At 34.1% G+C, this 20,015-nt stretch overlaps 3 protein-coding genes across 6 annotated transcripts; 2 read left to right on the plus strand and 1 right to left on the minus strand.

The window, feature by feature from the left end:
• Positions 1-279: 279 nt before the first annotated feature.
• Positions 280-2,687, minus strand: LOC140870968 (wall-associated receptor kinase-like 8). Its single transcript, XM_073273394.1, has 3 exons — positions 1,787-2,687; positions 1,498-1,662; positions 280-1,400 (listed from the first exon to the last, which is right to left on the minus strand). Exons 1-3 carry the CDS (start codon positions 2,685-2,687, stop codon positions 280-282), a joined length of 2,187 nt encoding a protein of 728 aa, XP_073129495.1.
• Positions 2,688-3,851: 1,164 nt separating this feature from the next.
• Positions 3,852-7,212, plus strand: LOC140870957 (exosome complex exonuclease RRP46 homolog). Of its 2 annotated transcripts, none has more exons than XM_073273382.1 (8): positions 3,852-4,094; positions 4,504-4,617; positions 5,009-5,109; positions 5,672-5,692; positions 6,159-6,231; positions 6,328-6,395; positions 6,656-6,767; positions 6,870-7,212. In XM_073273382.1, exons 1-8 carry the CDS (start codon positions 3,989-3,991, stop codon positions 6,983-6,985), a joined length of 711 nt encoding a protein of 236 aa, XP_073129483.1. In that variant the 5' UTR covers positions 3,852-3,988; the 3' UTR covers positions 6,986-7,212. The 2 variants fall into 2 exon arrangements, with proteins under 2 accessions (XP_073129483.1, XP_073129485.1); XM_073273384.1 differs by having other exon boundaries at positions 4,516-4,617.
• Positions 7,213-8,125: 913 nt separating this feature from the next.
• On the plus strand, positions 8,126-12,965 carry LOC140871017 (carotenoid 9,10(9',10')-cleavage dioxygenase 1-like). Of its 3 annotated transcripts, none has more exons than XM_073273465.1 (13): positions 8,126-8,170; positions 8,768-8,956; positions 9,051-9,194; positions 9,310-9,412; positions 9,512-9,792; positions 9,891-10,070; positions 10,254-10,332; positions 10,439-10,520; positions 10,662-10,724; positions 10,855-10,993; positions 11,093-11,467; positions 11,779-11,946; positions 12,831-12,965. In XM_073273465.1, exons 2-13 carry the CDS (start codon positions 8,843-8,845, stop codon positions 12,936-12,938), a joined length of 1,836 nt encoding a protein of 611 aa, XP_073129566.1. In that variant the 5' UTR covers positions 8,126-8,170; positions 8,768-8,842; the 3' UTR covers positions 12,939-12,965. The 3 variants fall into 3 exon arrangements, with proteins under 3 accessions (XP_073129566.1, XP_073129568.1, XP_073129567.1); XM_073273467.1 differs by having other exon boundaries at positions 10,257-10,332; XM_073273466.1 differs by lacking the exon at positions 8,126-8,170 and having other exon boundaries at positions 8,722-8,956.
• The last annotated feature ends 7,050 nt before the right edge of the window (positions 12,966-20,015 follow it).

A 20,015-nucleotide genomic window follows, 5' to 3' on the forward strand; every position in this document is an offset into this window, starting at 1 on the left:
TTTTTGGCTATCATCTCCCTACCACAGAAGTAATTCTAGAGTAGCTGCACAAACATAGCGGTGGTATATATCTCGGGGTGTGTGCTGTTGAGTATGGATCGATTGGATGTTCAAATCTTGAAACGAATTCGTTCTTTACAAAAAAACAAATGAAAGTGCAATGGATTTTGTTTTCAAGTTTGGGGAGGAAACTGTTACAACTGGATATCAAATACGAGACGTTGGTGTGACACGAGCTACAAGCTATCGATGCAATGGATGTTTTTAAACACCATCAATTTATTCTATGCATTTCTCAACAGAAGTGTCTACTCTGGCTTTTCCAGAATCAGTCTCAACAAATGACGGATTTTGACATGAAGTTCTGATTCTTTCCAACTCCATCGCCACTTCTCTCATGTTTGGCCTTTTCTTCCGGTTTAAATTCAAACATCTTTGTGCTAACTTAGCTAAGGTGACCTTTTCTTCCTCCGAACCTTGTTCTGATATTTGAGGATCAAGTATTGTTTTCAGCAGATTCTCTTCCATGATTGATAGAAAACGAGTCACCAAACTTCTTTCTTCTTCGGTTGTACTAGAAGATATCGGTTTTTGCCCTGTCAGAAGCTCAACGAGGATCACCCCGAAGCTATAAACGTCACTTTTGTCTGTAAATTGGCTTGTTTGAAAGTACTCAGGGTCTAGGTACCCAAATGTCCCTTTGACTTTGGTGGTAAAGTGAGTCTGCTCTATGGCCACAGATCTTGAAATCCCAAAGTCTGATACTTTGGCTCGATACTTTTCATCTAAAAGAACATTATTAGATTTCATGTCTCTGTGAAAAACAGGAGTGGAAGTAGAGTAATGTAGGTAGTCCAAAGCCCTTGCTACTTCCGCAGCTATTCTCAATCGCATATCCCATGGAAATGGAAACACAGAAGAATCATCATGGATAAGGTCGTATAAGGTTCCATTCGGAATGAATTCATAAGCTAGCAATGGAACTTCAGTGTCCAAACAGCATCCTAGTAACTTGACAACATTTCTGTGTTTTACTTGGGATAAGATTATGACCTCGTTTATGAACTCTTGTTGCTGATTTTCATTCAATTTCTTGGACTTTTTAACAGCTATGACTCGTCCGTCAGGCAACATGCCTTTGTAGACTGTACCTTGGCCTCCTCGGCCAAGTATGCGACTTTCGTTGAATCGATCAGTGGCCTTCTCCAACTCTTTGGCAGTGAAAAGTTTCATTTTTTCAAGAACATGCCCATCAGCTGAGACTTGTTGATCCAACAGAAGCCCACCATTTATCTTGAAGTATTCATATCTCCGGCCATCTAATCTTCTCTTCTTCAATACCTCGTACAGCCAAAAGCTGGCTGCTACTAAGAAACATGATGCCAAGCCTATGCCTAGTCCTGCATAGAGAATTCCCATCATATTAACAAATAACAACACAGTACCCTTCCTTTTTTGGGGGGACAGTAGTTTAACACAGAGAAACAGCGTTTGAACCTGCAAAGCGGTTGGTTTCTGCTGGAACGCGCAAAAAAAGGCAACCACGACCGTCTCTTAAGCCGTCACCAACATAACCATAAGGACAGGAACAATAGAAAGAGCCTGGAACGTTGTTACATTTGGCTTTTTCAGTGCATGGATTGTACTCGCACTCATTGATATCTGTCAACAAAAAATTTTAAAAAAATCTTAAGAACTCATCACAAGATTTGGTGTTACCGATCAGTGATCAGTACAGTCAGAATCTTCGATTTAAGCCAACTCCATTTTGATTGTTTACACTAACCTTGGCATCCTGGACTCAAATAAGGATTACCCGCGTACCCGTTAGAGCAGTTGCAGCGGTATCCACCAAGAACCGTACCCGAATCGACACAGTCACTTTTTCCCTTGCAGATACTCTCAGCTGAGCTGCAACTTTGGTTCCCAATTTCCCAATCAATCAGAAACGGCACAGTTTCTACCGTTCGGTCAACAAATGATGAATCCACCAAGTCGGTTATACGAAAGTCATAGCTATTCTCCTCTGCAAGAAAGCTGTATCCGCATCTGTCGAAAGATATAACATAATTATGATTGTTCAAGGATTCAAGTAAAACGTCCATGTATTGGTGACCTTCAGGAATTGAGGCCTGGCAGCATCCTATTCCAGAACAAGAACCATTGCTCAAGTCCCGGATATTCGAGCAAATTGTCACGCAGGAACTGGAGAAATCACCCAAGTCGTCTAATCCGTAGGAAACATCATCACATCCCACAACCGTGAGCATGTTTTCCTTGGAAATACTAAAGGGAGTCCCTGTCAGGTCAATAGTGAAGTCAAAGTTCCCTTTCCAGTTTCCATATTTATCATAGCACTTGGAGGCCACCCTGTTTCTGATGCGTATATTGCTGTCGGATATGCCTAGGACCTCAAGCTTGTCCGAGCCTATGAAGGCCTTTGGAGGGTCAAAAGATGTGTCACATATGATGTCGAAGGTAGGGTCGACGGAGCAACCAGCGAGTAAGCCTACACCAAACGGGTATGGGACGGTCAAGTTCCCACACTGGCTTGCGCAACCGGGCTTGGCGACATTTGCGGATTCAGAAGTGGTGTTGTTCAAGTCTATGGCTCTGGAGTTCCCTGATAGACACAAATGAGTTATGACAAGAGTGGCAAAATGCAAAAGCCAGCTTACTTGCTGCATGCTTATTGCAGGTTCAAGCAAACAGGTTGATTCTCAGTGTCTTAAAACCTACACTTGATTGTTTGATGTTATCAATGGTGAGATATGGATTAATGCATTGAGTTCATCGAAAGGTCAGATGCATTGGGGCGCCGGCATTAAGAAAATATAAGCCACTTGGGGTTGCAATTCTTTCCAATCAAGTTAATCTCCTAGTTACATTATACATGTAATATTATTAATATGCAAACCAAACTGACCCATATATGTAGTAGTAGCCGTCAATTGCGTGCATGAAAGAAACAAAAAAATCATTTTCCCCTAATTACGTCCCCCTCAAAAAACTGGGAAAAAAAAAAAGAAAGAAAGAAAGAAAGGCCGGAGTTCAAGTACTAAGGTTTTATTTATAGAAGAACCATCAAAATGTTTAAAATTTATACATTTAAAAAATGTTTATTTTTTTATTAAGATTTAAATGATTTTTAACAATTGATTTAGAGGGTGTTTTATAGGGGATATTTGGGTATATAGACCTGGTCAATTTTTTTTTTCTTTTTTTAAAAAATGACCTCCCCAAGTGATATGAAATGCACTTGGGGAGGTCATTTTTTTTAAAAAAATGTTGACCGAGATTAAAAAAAACCCGTTTTACAAAGCTTATAAGCTCTTGTTTGGTAAATTTTTTATCAAACAACTTATAAGCTGTCAAAATAACTTGTTTTTTTTTAAAAAAATAAGGTCATCCCAACTTTTTTAGAAAAGATTTTTTTTTGAAATTTTACTTCTCCATATTATACTTCATATTTTATTAAACTGCCAACACACTCTCTGCCCATTTTTGTACATAATTTATCAAAAAAAAATTTTAAATTAAAATTAAATATAGTTTTATTTTTTAATATATGTTTAACATTTATGATAAATTTAAAACTATTTTTGTATATATATATTACTATTTACATTAATTTCATAATACTATACTTTTTTTTATTTTAACAATAAAAATATATTAGATATTCCAAACACATCAAACTTTTTAAATTGTTTAAAATAAGTTCATACAAATACTTTATCAATTTTTTTTATAAATGAAACCTAAGAACTTATATACTCCTAAAACAACTTAAGTTGTTAAATACCTTATTTTTAATAAACTTAGCGGAACAAGCTCTTGCTAGGAAAAAAACAGTAAATAAGAAAATTAATTGAGTCCCTGCCCCGGAAACCAATCTGGTACCCGTTAAATCCCCAAAATGGTATTTTCATAAACCCTAGCTAAACCCTACTCCCAAATCAACGTTTTTGTTTGATAACATCGAGAAATGGATATAGAGAGAGAAGGTGGACGTGGAGCCAACCAATTGAGACCAATGGATTGTTCTCGCAATGTTCTAAATCGAGCGCATGGTTCTGGTAGCTGTTCTCATGGTACCCACAAAACTCTGGTCTCCCCTACTTTCAAGTTATTTTTTCGTTTGATTTATTCACTTGCAATTCTGTAAGTGCTACGTTGTTTGATGCGTGTTTCGTTACCTGGGCCTGTTCCCTGATAATGTGTTTGGGGTGGGGGCTGTTAAAGTTACCTTATTTTTTTAACAACAGATATGAAATTTCATGAAAGGTCCATACCTTCCGGGCATCTGCACGTATAATTATATAGTTTTAATGATTTTAAGCAAGCACTTTCATGTACTTGATTTATTTGTTGGCGAGGGAAAATGATTGTTGAAATGTAACTAGTCGTGTGTTGGACCTTCCTTGGCCATTATGTGATGACTGCATTTTTTATATTGTGGTTCTTTTGATCACAAGTATTTTAAGTTTTTGGTTGTCCTAGGGGAAACCAGAGTTCTTGCTGCTGTTTATGGGCCAAAATCTGGGACGAAAAAGAATGAGAATCCTGAAAAAGCATGTCTTGAGGTCATTTGGAAGCCTAAAATTGGGCAGATCGGTGAGCTACTTCTAGTATTTTTCTCAAAGTTGGCCTTGATTTTCTGGTTTGGATAATCATGTGGTTGCAAAGTAAAATAGTTTAAGAAGCTGTCATTACTTCTTTTTTTTTTTTTGTGATAAGATGAAGCTGTCATTACTTAGCAACTGTTAAAACAAAGAACACATTTGAGAAGCTCAAATGAGTCTGGTTATATCCAATTTCACTTTTTGGTTTTGGGCCAAAAATGTTCAAATTAAGTATCAACCTTTATTTTCCAATCAAAAGCTATATGAAATATGAATGCTGGAATTTGTATAAACAAAGAGTTCATAAATGTGGTTGATACCTGATGTACTTTATTTTCTAACTCTCAATGTCCAAGTTTGATAAAAACATCTACAATTTTCAGGAAAAACAGATAAGGAGTTTGAGATGATACTGAAAAGAACATTGCAAAATATTTGCCTTTTGACTGCTCACCCAAATACGACAACATCAATCATAATTCAGGTGAGTGCTTATGGTCAGTGAAGTAAAAAAGTGGCTTGTCCTATCTCCTTCCTCGTGAAGTTCTGAAAATTGGCATCTTAAATCAAAATTTACCTTGCTTTATTGCTATTCCATTCCAACACAGTTGATTTTCCTATAACTTGATAAACTTGATAAACTGCGTCACATGATTAAGAAATAGGTAAATATTGGAAATATAATTGTTAGTTAACTGGTTACAGTTTTGTGATTAACTCTAGCAAACTTGTTTTGTGACGGGAAAATTATGACCGCGTTGAGCTAACAAATTTGCTTTCTAAGATTCTCATGCTCTGAAGCTATTACGAATCTAAACACTAACGGATTAGCTGGGGGTTTAACAGAATACAAGTACAAGGCGAATGAAGATCGTTAAACCGAATAGAAAATAACACGGTCGAGACCGTTTCAGTTCATATTTTGTTTTAGTGCCAAAAGCATATCTCACCTTCATGTGAATCTCTAGTCCCTATTTGTTATATATTTTTTCTTTGCTCGACACGCATTATCATCAAACTTATTGCATGAATCACCTATCTGACAGGTTGTCCATGATGATGGTTCGGTATCCTTTTTCGATCGTTTATTCCATATTCAATATCAAAAGTTCAAAACATAGAACTTGGATTATGAATAGCCCTTCTGCTGCATCGGATGAATTTTACTGTATTTTCTGGGTATGTTCGTGGAGCCTGCATTTCCCCTTATCCTTGCATTTTTCATCATGCATTAAAATAGAAAAAAACTTATGATTCAATCTTGAACTCTGATGTGAAATGATCCTGGTTTGAAGCTATCTTTTTCAGGTTTCAGATGGTCTTTCTTTCCTCCATAAAAAAATTGATCGTATGATTACATGGAGATATTGCCCTTCATTCTGTTACTTCTTCCGAGCTCAAATTGATAGGGTAGAAATGGGCTATTATCTAACTCAGGCATAGGACACAAATTATGCAATATTTCTTCAACAACAATATTATGTTTGATTCTTTCCTGCTTTCTCCAAACTTCCTTAACTAAGCTCTTGCAAGCTTCTTCCGTGTGCTATACATGCAGCATGCGCTGCCCTTGTAGATGCTGGAATCCCTTTGAAGTATCTTGCTGGTAAACCAATACATGCGATTTCTTCATCTTTGTGCTCTGATGTAACCCAGCCTTATTAAATAGCGTACTATTGGTTAACCCCATTAAGTTTTGCAGTTGCCATCTGTTGTTGCCTGGTTGAAAGTGGGCGTATTATTTTGGACCCTAACAAAACAGAGGAGCAGGTACTTCAGCGCTACCTTCTTTAATGAAATTTTCAGAACATGGAATTTAGCAAATTACTGCAATGGGGAATCACTCGACTTGTGTTGGTGCTAGTAACTCGTGAACTTTCTGTGATATATATCAAATGTAAAATGACCTTAGTCATTTCTGCTTTCAGTATTGTTTCAACGTGAAATGATTGCTTTTGGCTCTCTGTGTGTTTGTAACTTACTGTTGGTCTCCTCAAATTTTTTTTTTTTTTTTGCTTTTTTTATGGCAGAGAATGAAAGCATTAGTACATCTGGTTTTCCCCAGCCCAGTTCAATCAGTGCTGCCTGAAGGATCAAAGGATGATGGCATTATTACATCTCTTTCACATGGTGTGATGACAGGTGGTTATTTTACCATTCATTTGAGTAATACGAAATGATAATAAGCATCTATACATGCAGCTAATTTTCATTTTTCTCTTTTCATGTGTTTAATTTTTACAGTTGATGATTACTTTCAATGTGTAAAACACGGTCGAGCCGCTGTCGCACCACTGTCTAATATTCTTAAAAAGAAATTACAGTCACAATCACCTAGTGACCAATCTGTTACTAGTTGAGATCACAGCTAAATGTTACTTCATGGAGTCTGCTTCCGGAACTCTTTCAAGCCTGGGTGTGCTGTTAAAACGCTTTATGGTAATGTAACTTTCAGTGCATTATTACAAAAGCTTTGGTTTCACTCTTAATTTATCGTGTCAAGTTAAGTTATTACTTACTGTTAGATTGTGGGCATTTTGGGATATTGGCCCCAATGAAAATAGTTTGAATCTCTCTCTTCATCTAAGTTCTTATATTGATTCCATACATCCCATCTCCCAATATTCTATTTCATTTTTCTAATTTGTATAAATGAATCGCACGGGCTCGTAAAATATTTGTAAAATTAAATTAACGGACACAAGAGCCATTCATCTAATTTTGTCGGCAACACATTTTCGAATATTCCTTTTTTTTTTTGAAACCATCTAATGTTCTTTTTAGAAACCCAAAATTAACTAACAATTTTTTGTTAATCTAAACAAGGAAATTGACAGATGAAATCATGTTTAATTTTGTTAACTTTGTTTAATTATTTATTTAGATAGAATTCGAATTTAGATTTTATTTTTTATTTTATAATTCATTACAAATTTACCAAAAAAATATAATTTATAACATTGTTATATATATATATATATATATTTCAAATTTTGGCATACACAAGAATATATGATGCATATAAAACAGTTTGTAGCGACACCGATGCGATGCATTATGGGGCTAGACTAGTATAATTGGCAGAGTCGAACTAGTGTAGTAGAAATTCTAGCATTTTGAATTTTATTTTTAAATAAAAAATATATGTATCATTTAAAATTTATCTAATCATTGAATCACATCTCTATTCTTTCAAAAATTATTATTCTTCACTTTTGCTGAAACAAAGACAATATTACATTTTGGAAAATATATAATTGATTATCATCACATAATGGTACCAACTTTGGGTCATAAGCTTTCAAAGCCAAATTGCAATAAATTTAAGTAGGCTATCATTGTTTACTTCAAACTAGCCAATTCGAGTGAAGATGCCAGCCAGAGCAAAACAAAATAAATAAAAGATGCTCCTCTTTAATATTTTTGTTTGCTTCCAAAAACAACGGAAAAATAATGACAAAATCACATTTTTTGAGTGATTCCTTGTTGCTTGACCTTATCGAGTTCACCATAAATCCAGTTCGGAATTCCCAAGTTATTTTAAGGTACGTTCCTGCCTTTTGATATTATCAATTAATTTCCACATTAAATTGAGTTAATTGAAAATTAGGTTACATGTGATTATAAAAGTGGATGAAAATCTTTAACATTTTCACCGGCACGATGATGTGACATCAGACACATCACTATTATTAGATGCCAAATCAATAATTTTCGATATTATATTATCATTTTCGGTGTCATGTGATTCGGAAAAAAAGAGCTAAAATTATGAAAGTGTAATTGAATTTGGGGAGATACATATATCACCCAAAAAAAAAAAAAGTGCAAATTCCATCACTTATAAGAAGCTAAACTTTCCGATAATTAATATCATTTAATTAGGGATGGATACAAATGTTTTGAATAAAATAGAAAAGTCACTTGTATATCTTGAACCGTGGGATGGGATGTTTGTAAGTTGTTAATACTCCTCACTTAAAACACCACTGTCGTTAAAACTTAAAACATGACATTCAGTACTGCTACAAGAATATTAAATTTAATCATGAGTCTGCATGCAGTTGTCTTTTTCTCATTGGCTTTTCACATGGATTTCAATTTTTAATTTAATTACAAACTTGCATGTATATAAATGGCAGGGATTGTGTAAGACTGTAAGTTGTTCATGTTTGTTTGTAAGAAGGCCGAGATAATTTATAAAGAGAAACATATATATGGCGACTAATTTCACTCACAGATCTTTCAAATCTACCGTCTGCACACAAAGGTCAACTCCTTTATCCCACAGATTTGGTTCATTCAAGCTCTCAATCCCATCTTCTTTCAAGGTATATTATATAAATACATCAAGCTTTAATTAGCCATGTTTTGCTCGATAATTTCAAGCCAAACAAGATCATTAATTGGTAACCAGTATTGCAGCCATTGCTGAGGGATTTCAAGGACAATATTTCAGTCGTAACACGGGACGCCCCGAAAATCATTAAAGAGGCTCCTGTTAGATTATTAGACACTTTCGTTGATCTTGTGTTTGAGTTTGTTGATCAGCCACAGCTCCCTTCTCAGGTACGTACATACTTTTCAAGAACTGGCGTGCAGGAATTTATAATTAATTTGTTTCATATATATATTTGAATACTGATTATATATTTCTTATTAATTTATGCCAAATATATATAAGAGCAACTTTGCCCCCGTAGAAGAGACAGGAGAAGCTGTTAGTTTGCTAGCCATCCAAGGAAGTATACCAGATGATTTTCCAGAGGGTGTTTACATAAGAAATGGTACTCGTAGTCGTGTATATATATGTACATAGGCGTCGATCGATTAAATTTATTTCTTGAATATCTGTCTTTTAATCTGAAATATTAATAAATTTTCAGGATCCAACCCTTTATTTGGAGAATCACAATCTGCCGAATCCATGTTCGGAAAAACGAGTAGTGTGTGGATTGAAGGAGAAGGAATGCTTCATGCTTTGTATTTCAATAAAGAATATCGCACTACCGAACATGGCGACGGCGGCGACTGGAAGATAATGTACAATAACCGATACGTCGAGACCGCCACTTTTAAGCTCGAAAAAGAAAGGAATAAGCCATGCTTTCTACCAGCTGTGGAAGGGAATCCATCTGCTGTTATATCAAGTTTCATTCTTAATTTGGTAGGCTACGGACTACAAGTATTTGTATGTACGTGCATGAAATTAATTAATTAATTTATAGGAGAAATAAGTCAAAATTTTGCCATGTTACGTTGCAGCTAAGATATGGCATGCCAAACAAGATCATGAGCAATACCAACATAATTGAGCATGCTGGGAAATTCTACTCCATTGCTGAGAATTATGTGCCTCAAGAAATTGATATTAAAACACTCGAAACTTTAGGCGAATGGGACGTTAATGGAGCTTGGACTCGCCCATTCACAAGTCATCCAAAGGTACGTACCAACCCGCCCGGGCTCATGTCAAACGAGTCTCTAGACGATGAACAGGATAATTTTTATAAGGGCCATTCTTTTCTATATTCTATATTGCATGCGAATTTACAACGTGCCACGTTCTATATATACATTAAAGTATGTTGCAAATATTTATATGAGGTTTGTGTTTGAGGAACACAGAAGGCTCCAGGAACTGGTGAGCTTGTTACAATGGGAGCTGATGCACAAAAACCTTATTTCGAACTAGGTGTCATCTCAGGTACGCATTCGATACTATGTCGAAAACAAGATAACTATGTTATTTATAATTTCCATCGAGACATTTGATCCTATTGATATATAAAATATTCTCTTCTTGGTTCAAGCTGACGGGTCTAAACTAATACACAAGGTGGATCTCAAGTTCAATCGAAGTACGCTTATCCACGATATCGGGGTTACGAGAAGGTGATGGTCTAGTTACATGTAATATTTAGCTTCGATCCCAAACATTCTTTTGAATATGCTACTGATGTTGCAGGCTGCGTGTTAGAATTATTTACGTGCATGGTAAAAATGTAATGCATGCAATTAATTTCATATATGCAGGTACAACGTGATATTGGATTTTCCACTGATTGTAGACTTGAATCGGGTTCTACGAGGAGGCTCGTAAGTTTTATTGTACCCTAAACCTTTAATTATAATTTTACATATGGCCTATAGGGTTGAATTTATATATATATATATATATATAAATAATATATAACTATCAAGAAATATTTATGAAATTATATTATAGGTTGATAAAATATGAGAAAGAAGCATATTCAAGAATTGGAATTATGCCTCGTTATGGTGACGCCGATTCGGTCAAATGGTTCCCAGTTGAAACCAATTGCGCATTTCATCTCATCAACTGTTATGAGATCGATGATGAGGTAATAAGTATTAATTATAATGGAATATATTGATTATTTATCTGATCGTGAAAACTTATATATACTCATATAATTAAAGGTCAATTAGTTGCATTGCAGGTTGTGGTGATGGCTTGTAGAGCACGAGAATCAATCATTCCAGGGCCCGATTTAGGGACTAACAAATTGGAGTGGTTCTCAAAGGGATTCAAGCACGTCGACTTTGCGGACGACGATGAAGGGAAACTCTTCTCCCGGGCTTATGAATGGAGATTGAACATGAAAACCGGAGAGCTTATCCGAGAAGGATATCTCACCGGAACAGAATTTGCCGTCGATTTTCCGATGATAAACCCTCATTTTACGGGAGTTGAGAATAGATTCGCTTATGCGCAGGTTGTGGATTCTACGGCAAGCTCCGAAGCAGGATTGGCAAAATATAAAGGCCTGGCAAAACTTTATCTTGAGGAGAGAAATGTTGATGAAGTTTACAAGGTAATTTATAGTAACTCGTATATATTTTTGTAGGAGAAATGTATGTTGTTTTGAAATTATAAAGTTTGCACAAATGCATTAATTTTTATAGGAGTTCTTTCAACTATAAAGTGCATTTCAAATAGTTTTTGTCATTTCAAATGAAATTTATAATATAAGATATAAACATGACACAATATAAATTTATCCATTTATATTGATTTATCATTTTTGTCTCATACGAGAGTCATCATCTCATCTCATTATAATGAACCAAAATGATGTATGCATATATGTATTTATTTATATATGTGGATTAATATAATGGTCAGGGGGTGGAAAATAAATCCGTGGAAGAAGTGGTAAAAATGGAATACCATATGTTTCCGAAGAACACATATTGTTCAGGATCTGCCTTCGTTGCTAAATCTGAATCTGATGATGAGGATGACGGTTGGATCATAACTTTCGTGCATAATGAAGATACAAATCAATCTCAGGTTTTTTTTTTTTTTTGAAAAAATTGTTTTTTTGGTCCTGTATGTTTGTCACTTTGCGATTTCAGTCCTTTATATTTTTAGATTTTAGTTTTAGTCCGCTATCCCTTTTTTTGGCAATTTTATTCCTTTTTAGACGTGGCGCTGACGTGACATCAATTTAGTGCTGATGTAGAACTGACGTGTACAGTGCCACATAAGCATTTTCGAATAAAAATGACCGAAATTGCCAAAAATCGGAACATGCAGGACTAAAACTGAAATATAAAAACATAAAGGACCAAAATCGTAAAATGACAAACATACAAGACTAAATTTTTACGGTTTTTATTTTTTTATTAATCAGCTAAGGCATAGTTTGGTACACTTGATAAGTGAGTGATTAATAAATTATTCTCTCTCATCCCATGCTTTGTACATTTTTAAAATTAAAGCTCATAATAAGTCAATGAGTCCTTGATAAATGTTTTTACAAGTAGACCGTGTATCCTTTTTATTTGTTGTGATAAATTTAATACAAGCAAAAAAATACTACAAAATCCAAATTTATTATGGTAAGGCTAATTTCATCATTACAATCCAATATATAAATTTAATCACTCTTATTAAAATCATACCAAACATTTAATATAGTATCATATATATCATTTTACTTATCCTTAGTTTAAACATTTAATAGAGTATCATATCATTTTACTTATCCTTAGTTTATCCTTATATTGTATATCTTTTACTTATCATGTCTTATGTACCAAACTATGCCTAATATTTCTTCTGATTATGAGAAATCCAATCCAAGCATTTATAAGTTTATTATTTGGAAAAAAAATGTTTGATTTAATTAATTTTATCAATGATTTGTTTTTTTGGAATTAATCTTGCTGCAGGCGTATATTGTGGATGCAGGACAATTTTCAAAAGTGCCGATGGCCAAAATTCCATTACCAAGTAGAGTGCCCTACGGGTTTCATGGATATTTTGCATCGTCGGGATAAAATTGTAATAAAAATTTAAAATTAAATTTGGGAACATATATAATTTCAATATTATTTTGGATGTAAAATTGTTATCCAAGATTTAAACTTGAAAACGTGAATATAACTGAAATAATACAACAAAAGTAAACAATCAAGCGAACAAGAAATAGTAAGAAAAATGTAAAACAAATCGATGTCTGCAACTAAGTACAAGTTTCTTAAAACAGATTCGTCACCTCCATACACAAGGTTCTTGAGGATCAACACATACACACGTCTGTTTTTCAGGATAGAATGGTTGAACCAGTAGCAAACTAAACATAAATTCACTACTCCGACGAATTCAAATCGTACCTTTATTTTATCACCAAAACTTAATGAAGGTCAAATGAGAAACTAACAATATGAAATACAAGAAAATAATTGAGTGAGATCTTGAATATCTTTTCGTGTGTTTGGATTGAGAAAATGAATACACTATTTATGAGCTCAAAAATGAACACCAGGAGTCATACAAGATTTATTAACTCAATTAATCTTTCAATTATATTAGAGTTTTGTCTTTCTTAGACTTATTTTAAGATTTGATGATATATATTATCTTATCAAATATGTTATCTTGTCAAATATGTTATCTTATCAAATGTATATTGTAAATTGATGATATATATCTTAACAGTTTTGTTGATGAGATATCTTATCAAATCTTTATTCAATATTGAGTAGGATTTACAAAGATTGAAAATCAATTTAAGAAGATAATTATACACAGATGAAAGATGGCAAGGAGAGTGCAGAAACGTAAAGTTAATTATTACTGCAGAAATTCAGAAGCTAAAGTTGAAGATCGATCGGAGAATTTCTGAAGTATTCCTTGCCGTTACACAGTGTTGCCGAGTAGTGTTGGAAATACTGAAGAACACGCAAGTGAAGTGTTGTTCAGAAAGTGGTTCCTTAGTTTTTTATTTTTCGGCACATGTGATTAGAACTTCCTATTGGTTTTTATATTCTAGTTCTTACTAGTTTTTAGGAAGTTATTTATTTTCTCACCTAATTGAGAAAAATAGGTTTTCATATATGTTCACTAGTTGGTTTTTTGTAAACTGTCTTGTTTTTCTAGTGATCATTTTGACATGAGACACCGCACAAGTATTGATTACTTGTGCATAAATATCTCCATGTTATTTATTTCTATTGTTTAATTATTTCTCTGCGTAGTGTGTCTTGAAATATTGAATAAACAACACTTATTCTGAAATTTATTTATGGCATTCTTGCAATCCATACTGTCAAAACCCTTACAAGTGGTGTCAGAGACATTCACTTGACGATACTAAGTGTGATTCTGGTTTTTTGTGTTTTGACAGGATGGATTTATCACTTGTTGAATTGACGCAGGATGTCATTGAGTCTGATTTAGGAGATGAATCCATCGTCTTGCTTACCAGAAAGTTTGGGGATTATCTCAGAAGGATGAGGGATACCAAGAAACCTGAACAAAAATCCAAAGTCCCGATCCCTCCTACTCCTAACACGCCTTTGAGAATTTGTGTACCAAATCAAAGTAAGTCACCAGCTAAAGGTCAATCTCAACCAAAAACTGAGGGAAGTGTCCTTACCATAGCCAAGAGTGTTGACTCCGTACAGTGTCATGAGTGCAAAGGATATGTGCACCATGAAAATGAGTGTGTCAACAAATTTAGCAAGAATATAAATGCCTTTTTGAGTGATTGTGAGTCTGAAGAAGATCACATACCAAGTCACGTCAAGCCTTACTGTTTTAAGCTCAAATATAAATATATGTGCTGGAATACCAGGCAAGTGTTACCATCAGTGTTGCCAACACTGAACCAGAACACTGTTAAGAGGAAAAATACAGAGAAAAAGGTTTGTGTATCAAAAGCTATATCCTGCTGTAATGTTGTTTATACTTCATTGAAAACTAATGTTTCAGGTAATTGGTACTTCGACAGCGGTTGCTCATGCCATATGACAGGTTCAAAGAAATACCTTTCGGATTATGTTGAACAGGATAAAGGAAAAGTGACATATGGAGGAGGAGCAAATGAAAAGATTGTTGGTAGAGGCACTTTGAATGTAGAAGGACTGCCCAGACTTCACAATGTTTTACATGTTGAAGGATTAAATTCTAATCTTATCAGCATTAGTCAACTTTGTGATGATGATCTTTATGTTAAATTTGATAAGAATCTTTGTGAAGTATTTGATAAAAATAATTCATGTGTTTTTTCAGGTTCAAGATCTTTGGATAACTTATATCAACTTGAAGAAGATCTTGTCTGCAAACACACGAAAGAGAATGATTTTGATTTATGGCATCAAAAGTTGGGATATGCAAACTTCAGGACATTAAAGAATTTGTGTAAGTATGATGCTATACGAGGTATGCCAAATCTGAACTTTGGAGTACCATATGTTTGTGACGCACGTCAAAAAGGTAAGCAAACTCAGGTGTTGTACCCATTGTTGCCAACACTTGAAACAACACGCTGCCTTGAAATTTTGCATATAGGTGTAATGGGTCCTATGGAAGTGAAAATGTGAGACCTCGGTTCTCAACAATTAATCTCGGATTAAACAACAATTAAGCATACAAGATCTGCCTTCGTTGCTAAATCTGAATCTGATGATGAGGATGACGGTTGGATCATAACTTTCGTGCATAATGAAGATACAAATCAATCTCAGGTTTTTTTTTTTTTTTTTAAAAATTATTTTTTTGATCCTGTATGTTTGTCACTTTGCGATTACAGTCCTTTATATTTTTAGATTTTAGTTTTAGTCCGCTATCCCTTTTTTTGGCAATTTTATTTCTTTTTAGGCGTGGCGCTGACGTGACATCAATTTAGTGCTGATGTAGAACTGACGTGTACAGTGCCACATAAGCATTTTCGAATAAAAATGACCGAAATTGCCAAAAATCGGAACATGCAGGACTAAAACTGAAATATAAAAACATAAAAGACCAAAATCGTAAAATGACAAACATACAAGACTAAATTTACGGTTTTTCTTTTTTTATTAATCAGCTAAGGCATAGTTTGGTACACTTGATAAGTGAGTGATTAATAAATTATTCTTTCTCATCCCATGCTTTGTACATTTTTAAAATTAAAGCTCATGATAAGTCAATGAGTCCTTGATAAATGTTTTTACAAGTAGACCGTGTATCCTTTTTATTTGTTGTGATAAATTTAATACAAGCAAAAAAATACTACAAAATCCAAATTTATTATGGTAAGGCTAATTTCATCATTACAATCCAATATATAAATTTAATCACTCTTATTAAAATCATATCAAACATTTAATATAGTATCATATATATCATTTTACTTATCCTTAGTTTAAACATTTAATAGAGTATCATATCATTTTACTTATCCTTAGTTTATCCTTATATTGTATATCTTATGTACCAAACTATACCTAATATTTCTTCTGATTATGAGAAATCCAATCCAAGCATTTATAAGTTTATTATTTGGAAAAAAAAATGTTGATTTAATTAATTTTATCAATGATTTGTGTTTTTGGAATTAATCTTGCTGCAGGCGTATATTGTGGATGCAGGACAATTTTCAAAAGTGCCGGTGGCCAAAATTCCATTACCAAGTAGAGTGCCCTACGGGTTTCATGGATATTTTGCATCGTCGGGATAAAATTGTAATAAAAATTTAAATGAAAACGTGAATATAACTAAAATTTGGGAACATATATAATTTCAATATTATTTTGGATGTAAAATTGTTATCCAAGATTTAAACTTGAAAACGTGAATATAACTGAAATAATACAACAAAAGTAAACAATGAAGCGAACGAGAAATAGTAAGAAAAATGTAAAACAAATCGATGTCTGTAACTAAGTACAATTTTCTTAAAACAGATTCGTCACCTCCATGCACAAGGTTCTTGAGGATCAACACATACACACGTCTGTTTTTTAGGATAGAATGGTTGAACCAGTAGCAAACTAAACATAAATTCACTACTCCGACGAATTCAAATCGTACCTTTATTTTATCACCAAAACTTAATGGAGGCCAAATGAGAAACTAACAATATGAAATACAAGAAAATAATTGAGTGAGATCTTGAATATCTTTTTGTGTATTTGGATTGAGAAAATGAATACACTATTTATGAGCTCAAAAATGAACACCAGGAGTCATACAAGATTTATTAACTCAATTAATCTTTCAATGAAATAAAAATGTGTAGAGCCAATGAAAGAACGTGTATATCACGTACTTTAAATTATATTAGAGTTTTGTCTTTCTTAGACTTGTTTTAAGATTTGATGATATATATTATCTTATCAAATATGTTATCTTATCAAATGTATATTGTAAATTGATGATATATATCTTAACAGTTTTGTTGATGAGATATCTTATCAAATCTTTATTCAATATTGAGTAGGATTTACAAAGATTGAAAATCAATTTAAGAAGATAATTATACACAGATGAAAGATGGCGAGGAGAGTGCAGAAACGTAAAGTTAATTATTACTGCAGAAATTCAGAAGCTAAAATTGAAGATCGATCGGAGAATTTCTGAAGTACTCCTTGCCGTTACACAGTGTTGCCGAGTAGTGTTGAAAATACTGAAGAACACGCAAGTGAAGTGTTGTTCAGAAAGTGGTTCCTTAGTTTTTTGTTTTTCGGCACATGTGATTAGAACTTCCTATTGGTTTTTATATTCTAGTTCTTACTAGTTTTTAGGAAGTTATTTATTTTCTCACCTAGTTGAGAAAAGTAGGTTTTCATATATGTTCACTAGTTGGTTTTTTTGTAAACTGTCTTATTTTTCTAGTGATCATTTTGACATGAGGCACCGCACAAGTATTAATATTACTTGTGCATAAATATCTCTGTGTCATTTATTTCTATTGTTTAATTATTCCTATGCGTAGTGTGTCTTGAAATATTGAAGAAAAAACACTTATTCTGAAATTTATTTATGGCATTCTTGCAGTCCATACTGTCAAAACCCTTACAAGTGGTTTCAGAGACATTCACTTGACGATACTAAGTGTGATTCTGATTTTTTGTGTTTTGACAGGATGGATTTATCACTTGTTGAATTGACGCAGGATGTCATTGAGTCTGATTTAGGAGATGAATCCATCGTCTTGCTTACCAGAAAGTTTGGGGATTATCTCATAAGGATGAGGGATACCAAGAAATCTGAACAAAAATCCAAAGTCCCGGTCCCTCCTACTCCTAACACGCCTTTGAGAATTTGTGTACCAAATCAAAGTAAGTCACCAGCTAAAGGTCAATCTCAACCAAAAACTGAGGGAAGTGTCCTTACCATAGCCAAGAGTGTTGACTTCGTACAATGTCATGAGTGCAAAGGATATGTGCACCATGAAAATGAGTGTGTGAACAAATTTAGCAAGAATATAAATGCCTTTTTGAGTGATTGTGAGTCTGACGAAGATCACATACCAAGTCACGTCAAGCCTTACTGTTTTAAGCTCAGATATAAATATATTTGCTGGAATACCAGGCAAGTGTTACCATCAGTATTGCCAACACTGAACCAGAACACTGTTAAGAGGAAAAATACAGAGAAAAAGGTTTGTGTATCAAAAGCTATATCCAGCTGTAATGTTGTTTATACTTCATTGAAAACTAATGTTTCAGGTAATTGGTACTTTGACAGCGGTTGGTCATGCCATATGACAGGTTCAAAGAAATACCTTTCGGATTATGTTGAACAGGATAAAGGAAAAGTGACATATGGAGGAGGAGCAAATGAAAAGATTGTTGGTAGAGGCACTTTGAATGTAGAAGGACTGCCCAGACTTCACAATGTTTTACATGTTGAAGGATTAAATTCTAATCTTATCAGCATTAGTCAACTTTGTGATGATGATCTTTATGTTAAATTTGATAAGAATCTTTGTGAAGTATTTGATAAAAATAATTCATGTGTTTTTTCAGGTTCAAGATCTGTGGATAACTTATATCAACTTGAAGAAGATCTTGTCTGCAAACACACGAAAAAGAATGATTTTGATTTATGGCATCAAAAGTTGGGATATGCAAACTTCAGGACATTAAAGAATTTGTGAAGTATGATGTTGTACGAGGTATGCCAAATCTAAACTTTGGAGTACCATATGTTTGTGACGCATGTAAAAAAGGTAAGCAAACTCAGGTGTTGTATTCATTGTTGCCAACACTTGAAACAACACGCTGCCTTGAAATTTTGCATATAGGTGTAATGGGTCCTATGGAAGTGAAAAACTATGGAGGTAAATGGTATTCTTTTGTATGTGTTGATGACTTCTCACATTACACATGGGTAAGTTTTCTTAGAGAGAAGTCAGATGCTTTTAATGCTTTTAAAAATTTACACACAAGGATTACTAATCTACATAAATTAAAGGTTGGAAGAATCAAGACCGACCATGGGAAGGAATTCGAGAACTCCTTGTTTTCAACTTTGTGTGGTAAGAAAGATCTTAGAAGAAAAATAGTTGAAGATGAGATAGATGATCTGCTGGAATTCTCCAAACCTCAAGAAAATCCAAGTGTTTCCCCGAGTGTTGTCACACCCAGCCCAACACTTAGCACAACACTGCCTCTGACCTTGACAGAACTGGATGGTGATCAACATTCTGATGTTATAGATGACACTGATGGTGTATTGCACAATGATGGAAAGGATATTCCAAGTAGAATCCAGAAGAATCATCCATCATCACAAATCATTGGATATTTGCATGGAAACATACAAACCCTGAAAAAAGAGAAGGTTGACTATCGAAAGATTAGTGGGTTAGTATGCATGAATTCCGTGTACTCACAGGTAAGTTACTCCTGCTTTATCTCTAATATTGAGCAAAAGAAAACACCTATGGATTCAAATGAAGAGTTGTGCAAGGACAGTGCTGCAGACTGTGTTGACAACACTGGGTACTGCAAACTTATTTGTTGTATTTTGTGTTTGAATGTTAGTCGTCTTGATGTTTTGTTCAGTGTGTGTTTATGTGCAAGTTTTTATTGTGATAATTCGAGAGGAATTGATATTTCAAAGAAACCATCTCGACACTCTCG

The sequence above is a fragment of the Henckelia pumila genome, unplaced genomic scaffold, assembly GCF_033568475.1.
Source record: "Henckelia pumila isolate YLH828 unplaced genomic scaffold, ASM3356847v2 CTG_298:::fragment_3, whole genome shotgun sequence".
NCBI lineage: Eukaryota > Viridiplantae > Streptophyta > Magnoliopsida > Lamiales > Gesneriaceae > Henckelia > Henckelia pumila.